The 7,981-nt window shown below is 37.7% G+C and overlaps 1 protein-coding gene across 1 annotated transcript; it reads right to left on the minus strand.

Annotated features, from left to right (window-relative positions):
* Positions 1–1,784: 1,784 nt before the first annotated feature.
* On the minus strand, positions 1,785–7,563 carry mrps18a (mitochondrial ribosomal protein S18A). Its single transcript, XM_037685395.1, has 6 exons — positions 7,375–7,563; positions 6,577–6,608; positions 6,285–6,389; positions 6,066–6,189; positions 2,553–2,625; positions 1,785–2,451 (listed from the first exon to the last, which is right to left on the minus strand). The coding sequence occupies exons 1-6, from the start codon at positions 7,520–7,522 to the stop codon at positions 2,307–2,309; spliced, it is 627 nt and encodes a 208-aa protein (XP_037541323.1). The 5' UTR covers positions 7,523–7,563; the 3' UTR covers positions 1,785–2,306.
* Positions 7,564–7,981: the final 418 nt, after the last annotated feature.

Raw genomic sequence — 7,981 nt, forward strand, 5'->3', positions numbered from 1 at the left:
TGTGTGTGTGTGTGTGTGTGTAAAAATCATGAATGTAGTAGTCCATACCAGCTCGTGCATAGTCTTTTTCCAAAGTTGTGTATTCTGCTTTTTTTTTTTAATTTCATGTGTCATTTTTCTGTATAATTAGAAAATCTTACTAGATGCCTCAAATTTCCCCTGGGGATTAATAAAGTATCTATGTATCTATCTATGTATCTCTCTCTCTCTATGTATCTCTCTCTCTCTATGTATCTATCTCTCTTTCCATCCATCTTGTTACAAAAAAGGGTGGGATTCTAGTCAGTGTGGTGATTCAACTGCTCAAAAGTCCACATGGTCTTCACACAGTGACAAATTTAATCCCTTTACCAGTAATTTTGCTACCTGTAAAGGTTAAACTGATTATAACCTAAAAACTGTTTGATGGTATGCAAGTCAGATTATAGATGGACTGGAAATACGTTGCAATAACGCATCTCTTGCTCATCTAAAACCAGATGATTTATGTTAAACTTTAATTATTTAGACTCCTAAACTTTAATCCATTTGTGAGTAAGGATGAGTAAATATAACACTGCATGACTCTTTAACATCCTCCGTAGATAATCACAGACTAATTAACTATTGATTCAGGATGCAGTATTTTCTTTTATAGTTAATGTTTCTTTATCAGCCGTCACTGTTTGATAAGACTTCCAGGTCCAGAGTTCAACAGCTGGTGGCGAGCTCAGACAAACTGCGCTGTATGTACTGAACATTTAAAAAAAATCAAACCCAGGAGGCAAACATTAATTCAGAAATACTGTAAAACCAGTCATGCGAATTTATTTATGTGCAGTCATGTCAACAAGACGGTGTGGTTAGTAGCTGGATTCAGTCCAGGCCAGACTGAACATACACAGCAAGGTCCTGGGTGTAAAAAGTATGTGTATGTCTTAAGAGGTAAAGAAAAAAAAAGTTGTTTAGCAGCCACAAGCAAACGTGTAGCAGATGTCTGACTTAAGAAAGCTTCCACATGTGCGCTTGTTTATGTGCTCTTTGGATGTGAGCGGTGTCGTCACCACAGTGGATAGCACACAGCTGTTTTCAGTGCTCGCAATGAAAATTATAAAGAGTTTACCATTTTGGACAAAACACCGAGCTCCGTTAAAAAACAGGCGCTTTCCTTTGAAACCCTGAACTGGGCCTCCTTCTTCTTCCTTTTCCAAAACAAGTTCCAGCTCCTAATTCACACCTTCGGCTGTCCTCCTCTAATAATGCACACTACACATTGCATAACACACCTATGGCTGTTTCCCTTGTAGTTGCATCATATTCTGAGATTGGTCCAAAAACAAGTGTTGGAACAGCTGTCCTATCAGTTCGAATTGCCTCCCTTTTGTATAATTAAATGTTTTTATAGTAGCAAATCCAGATCTGAACTCATATGGTCCTCATGTTGTCAAGTCACACCCAAACATTGAGAAACGAGTTCAAAGCTAGACATCAAAAGTGCCAACGGCTGATTTATTAGTGTGTTTTGGCGTTTTGTAGCGTGTGAACGGTAACATTTCTAAAGATGAGTCCAGAGCCTTGATTTTAAATGAAGATATCACAAGGCGGCTTCCTGCGATTAACATCAACCGTTTACACGTTTCCTGCGTTTGTGTTCAGGACAGTGGAGTCTTCAGTTCGAATGTGCCAGCAAAGTGTGCACGCTGCGCAGCCTCCTGTGGCGTGGCTTCACTTTCTACCATGTTCCAATGACCCCACAGCACGGATACATCTACATCGGTGATGGGATGAAAAATGTAGACCTCCCTTTCATGCTGTAAACAAACCAAACATCCTGTCTTTCCTTTACGCTGCATTTTTCTTTTTTTTTAATCTTCAAATGACCAAAAGTGGTCAATTCCACAACAGTTTGTGTCTACAAGCTTATCTGCTTTTTAGTTCTTTCACCAAAGCTATTGTTACACAGTAAACACGCTGAGAGGCAGAGTAAACATGCACATTTTATTTAAACATGTCTTGTCTTGAGTTTACACAGTCAAAATACCACCTACTTTGAAAAAGTATCACTGAACCCAGTCGTTGCTCACATTAAAGTTATCAGCAAGTTTACTTAAGGCCTTTTTTTAAACAACGGATAGATGATTCTGGGTGTGGTTGATTATAGTTTATTAAAGACTGACGCAGATTAATAAACACAAGTTTGAATAAAGACAGTTGCTTGGTCTTGCACGTCATTATGACATAAATCCGGGTATGCTGCAGATAAATGAGCCTAACCTTCTCTTCATCCTCTGTCAGCAGATGTGCTGATTTTTCCGGCCTTCTGTCTTTCACTGTTTAAAGCAGAGGGGCCTTCCAGTATAACGCACATTGTTTTTAAGTGCTGGGTGACCTACATCCATGAGGTTCTTACGCCACTTCAATCCTCTTTTATAGATGGGTTTTACGGACTTAATGGACCAGCGAGTCAAGTACCTGTAAAACAGAAACAAGATGTCTTTTTTTTTTTCTGCAGTATTAATGCACTGTGTACACAGAAGCACTGGAGAGAAACACAAGTAGAGACAAAGCAGCACCTGTTAAAATGGGGCTTGGACTTCTTTGGGACGTGACCCTCTGGAAGTTTGGGTCTGTGGTCAGGAAACAAACCTTCCACACAGATTAAAAAAAAAAAAAAAAAAAAATTAGGTTTACCTCTAAAAACAAACAGTAAGTTTTAGAAATTAAAGATGTCACATTTTAAGTTTACATCATCCAACTACCAGTCAACGGTGGTTGCAAAGAAAATATCCAAGTAAGAAATTTAAGAATCGCTCATAGTCTGATTACAGTCCGATGGTCGACAATGCCGAGATCATCATAGACCAAGTCAACAGAAATTTAGCTTCAATACTTTTTGTCATGAATAAATGGAAACTGACATGTATAAACAAGTTTTTAGCCCTAATGACCTGTCTTTCAACAGCGACCCTTTTCACAAAACACTATCAAGCTGTGCCTGGTGCATCCTCGTCATTCAATTCAATTCAAAAATACTTTATTGATCCCAGAGGGAAATTAAATGTTGTTGTAACTCATCATCCTGGTTTCATTAAAGAGTTGTTATAGATGCTTATGGCTGTGGGCAGGAAGGTCATGTAGGAAAGGATAGAGCCATACTAATAAGTTAAAAGAAATCTGCTGCGAATGCCTTTGAGCCTGCAACAACCTTGGCTGTCACACCGTGACTTGGAAGGTGCGATATGAGCTTGATTTAGATTGGGGGGGGGGTGTTGTTGTTTTTTTGGTCAGAGGAGAGCTCCCATACAGGTGTCAACGTACAGTTCTAGCGCTTTTGAGAAGAGTTGGACAGGCCCACAACCACTGTCTGACTATTTTAAGTTTTTTTTAACATGTTCAAAATCCAAGCAACAGGGCTGTGTACATCTGCAGCTCACATAAGGATATTGAGAACCTTGCAAATGTTCCAAGACGTTCTGGAAACATTTGGGAGCCTCCTTCATACACCGTTCCCTGACGTCACAGCTCAGTGTGGTACCACATTAACTGACCAACCAAGATTTCACCATCACTCCTTTTGATTACCAGCTTTGCCTTGATTTTAGGGCTGTTGATTATACACCTACTGATGATTCAAAACATTTCCAAACAGCAGTTTTTAGTAGGGATGCACGATATTATCGGCATGGTGTCAGTATCGGCCGATATTAGCGTTAAAAGTTAAATACTGAACATCGGCCATTCCATCAAAATAACTCACTGATATAAAAGGCGCTGTTTTTGTATGACAACCCAGTGACAAGCATGCCTGCAGCGCCAGCACAACTTGATGACGTCACGCACGCCTACCTGAGCTGATCACAGCGGAGAGGAAGAAGTCAAAATGTTGGCGGTGTTGAAGGTTTTTGTTCCGTTGAGGATGTTGGATTCTGAAGATTTTTGGACTACGTTGAGCCTCGCTACATCATCCCCAGTCAGAGATATTTTTCTGACGTACCTTACCCTAAATAAGAGAGCTATGTTCTGACAAAGGAAAGTATATAAAATATCGGTATCGGACAAATAAGTTTTAACATATCGGCCAAAAATCCAATATCGGGCGTCCCTAGTTTTTAGTTCTTCATTTAAACATTTGAACAAATAAATATCTAAAAGGAGGACCACTGATGTCTCCTTTTCTTGGAGTGGAAAACAAAACAAAAAAATCCCACTTGCCCTCAAGGTTATTTAACGACACACTATGGCAGGACTATTCAACAAAACTGCTCAGGGTGCTGCAGTTTCTGAAAACCAGCAGCCCGGGGGTCAGACATCCAGCGATTAAAATCATAAACCAAAGTTTACAATGATCTGTTACCTTTGAAATGTGTTTATTTTATTGCATTGAATCATAAATGCAATTAACAGAACCCAAAACCCAAACCCAGAATAAAAAAAAAACATATATATTTATATATATATATATGTATGTATATATATATATATATATATATATATATATATATATATATATATATATTATTATTATATTGAAAACTGTGCGTAACTGGTGTTAAAGTCTTTTCTTCGAGAGCTAAGTAGAGAAGCTACAAGCTAACTACGGCCGGCTTGTCGTAGTGTTGTCGTATTTGGACACATGCGCAAAACGCTGTGTTCCGTCTAAAGTTTTTTTTTTCCTCGTCGAAAGTTAAAGTAAGCGGTCAGCTTTAGAGAAACCTGTTCTCTGATTTGTGAAAAGAACGCCGTGTTGTGTGATTTTACTGCGAGACCCTCTGACCACAGAGTCATTTTGTGTCAGCTCTCCTTAAAGCGGAAGGAGGCGCCAACTAGAGGGTTGGAGGGTTAAATGTTTTCAGTGTAAAATGCCGCTCTGTTGCTGTTCATTTCTTAAGTGAAATTACTGGAAACTGTTGAGTTAACAACATATTTTTTTGTTTAAAACATATGGCTAAAACTACATTTGATATATTTTGCACTGTTTTGCACTACAATAAAGAAGCTTAATACTTAATTTGTTTATTATTTAAAAACTCTCTGGACCTAGTAGTGGAATGTTCTTAATTCAAGATAACTGATGGCCAAAGGACAACCTATGCTTTTTTTCCATTCTTATTGCAAGTTTTATACCAAAAACATATCGTGATATATATCCTTATCGCCACCCTTCACAATACATATCGTGATATGAATTATATGCCATATCGCACATTCCTAATCCCGACTATTTCCTTCTCATTACCTAACAGTATTAGGCCACTTTCTTGACAAACAATGCAGTTTGACAGCAGCAGGGAAGAGACAAATAAAATCTCTGATGTACACACCCCCCCCCCCCCCAATCCTTCTGATCTAGAATTTGCTGTAAGCACATTTAACATTTTGTGTTTTGTCTGGGAGTAGCTGGGAAAGACTGCACTGTGAGCCAGAAAGTTGGAAAAACAAATCGGCTGTTAAGTCCTATCAATGTCTTGACAGTGAAACTGATTAATACCTTATTATTGCACATTTTACCTGCAAAGTTCAAAAGTCTGCTTAAATGAATGGAGCTTATGGGATTCTCAGCTGTATAAAATACTAAATCTTTTTTTTTTCTTCTTCACAAAATATATAAAAGGTCCAGGCTAATTTTCAACAACTCAACACTATGTTGATGGGACTGTTTCATGTACTTATTCCATACTCCATAATCACAGCATTACTAATCCTAAAGTTACATAAGAAAAGGTTTCCTAAATTTATGTTGTAAAGTAGAAATTAAATTTCAGATTTTATCTATCCTGACATATTCATTTCTACTTTGTCCTTGCCTGTCCAAAAGACAGACACTAACAGTACGTTGTGCGTCTATAACTTTGTAAAGAGCAGATGGTTTTTGGCCCATGTCCTGATGCATACAGACTAAAAATTTACAGAAATTGTACCACATTTAACCATGAGACTAAAAGCAGCTCTGCATCTAAAAAACAGTGTACAATGAGGTCTGACCATACAGAACATGTTTCCAGCATTGCTGAGGGGCTTTCTGTAGGTAAACTAAAAACCCAACAAGGACTAAGTTGCAACAACTACAAATCCAGCCCCACACCAACCTGCTCTTTGAGCCATCTGCACACAAATGGCAATCTTGCGATGCTCCTCAGGGCAAAGACCAGTGATTCGTTTGGGCAGCATCCCTCCATCTGACCTAACGAACTGACTGAGCAACAAAACATCCTGAGAAGGAAACCAGCAAGAACAAATGAACAACTCTGAAGACACGACACACTTACTATAAATAAATATTTAATCCAGGTGTATGTAGCACTTACAGTGTAGGTGTATTTGTGCTGTAGGTTCCATTTGTAGATCGGACACTTGGCTGAGGGATTTGGAGGCTGGGGTATTTCAGGTGTGTGTATGATTTTACCTTCAATCTAACAGAATATTTAACATTACAACAGTTAGTCAAACAGCTGACATAAGTGTACAAGACGGTTTGTACTGCAATTCATTATAAATATAAACTAGAACAAAACTGTAATTATTTATCCAACACCCTAAACAAACAAACAAACAAAAAAAAAAAAGAGTATTTGAGCTAATCCCCAAAGTTTTGCTTACCGTTGTTGTATTACCGTCTTTCGTCTCGGTCACTGTGAATGACACATTGCATAGCATTAAGTTTTAACATAAATAACAATACAAACAATGACACAAACAAAAATATCTTATTTACAACAAAAGATTGAAATACATTTGAGTATACTATACATACTTTGAGTACAGTTAAACCATTATATGATAAAAATTCTTACACTTTCTGAGGTGAAATCTTATTGGAAGCATTTCCCATGCTGTTTTACAAAAAGTCAACAATTTCAAAGGTTTCCCCCTTTTATAAATAATGATAGTTTTTCTGAGGAGTCGATCATAAAAGTTTCACTAAAGCTGCACTCACAGAAACAAATCTACCTCCTATTTACTGAAACCGTTGCTCAATGCTTTTATCTACAGGACATTATTACCAAGGAGAAAACAGATGCGGTTTAGATTTGAGTTTTTAATCACAATTTCCTTGAAAGATTATGTGAACGTGAACCTAAAAAAATAAATAATCTTTATACTGTTGAAAAATGTTGATTATGACGTGATTTTATGTGGCTATCAATGATATTTCAGGTTATAAAACAAACCTTTTCTAAACTTAGCACTGTCAACAACTCAAATCACATGATGACTAAAACCTTTTAATAAAACGTCTCCGTATTCAAAACTGACCCTCCTCGTTAGAAGATAAAATGAGAACCACAGCCAAAACCAAAACTTTAAACAAACCAGACACCTTCATATGCTAACGTGCTAGCCTCATGCTAACAGAACTGGGTAGATAAAATCGTAACGTTTTAAGGTAAATCTCACCTTCGCGGATCCCTCTGCTCTGGATGGCTAAAGCGGAGAGTAGGGGAGCATTTCTCATTAAAACTGGATTTGAGTTGGTGCCAGTAGCACAAAGCTTTAAGCCCGCAAACGACAACCAAACAGATCTAAACATGCTGCGAGCCGCCATGTTTAATTTTTGACCTTCTCCGTTTCCTGTATTGAAATCTCGCGAGAGTTGGAGGAATAACGCGAGAAAATCTTGTAGCATTAGATTTATTTAAAAAACTAAATAAAAACGTATGTATATATGTGTGTGTGTGTAATAAAATAATATAGTTTAATACAAATATGTGCAAAAAATTAAAAAAAAACCACATGTAATTCTGTAACCATTTTTACAAACCAACTCTTTTTACTGAATTTTTCCCATAAGGGTCAGACAGTTTCTTCTAGTGCTTTTCCTCAAAGAGAGGTGGGGTCGGTGTCCATTCTTCTATTCATACCAGGTTCATCAGATGAAAGGAAGAGAGGGATCTACAGAACCATTGTCTGAACATGCCAAAAGGTCCAAGATGCAGGTAAACTCTTCATTCTCAGATAAAGTGGAGGATGAAGTGTCTGATGTTTGATAAAGCTATCAGGAGAA

Source organism: Nematolebias whitei, chromosome 12 (assembly GCF_014905685.2).
Source record: "Nematolebias whitei isolate Nwh7 chromosome 12, NemWhi1, whole genome shotgun sequence".
NCBI classification, from domain to species: domain Eukaryota; kingdom Metazoa; phylum Chordata; class Actinopteri; order Cyprinodontiformes; family Rivulidae; genus Nematolebias; species Nematolebias whitei.

Bases quoted from the DNA above. Each gene is read 5' to 3' on its own strand.
- mrps18a (XM_037685395.1), bottom strand. From the start codon at position 7,522: ATGGCGGCTCGCAGCATGTTTAGATCTGTTTGGTTGTCGTTTGCGGGC. The intron at 6,609-7,374 runs GTGAGATTTACC...TGTCATTCACAG, and splicing joins GAGCAGAGGGATCCGCGAAG to TGACCGAGACGAAAGACGGT. The intron at 6,190-6,284 runs GTAAGTGCTACA...TTTCCTTCTCAG, and splicing joins AGCACAAATACACCTACACT to GATGTTTTGTTGCTCAGTCA.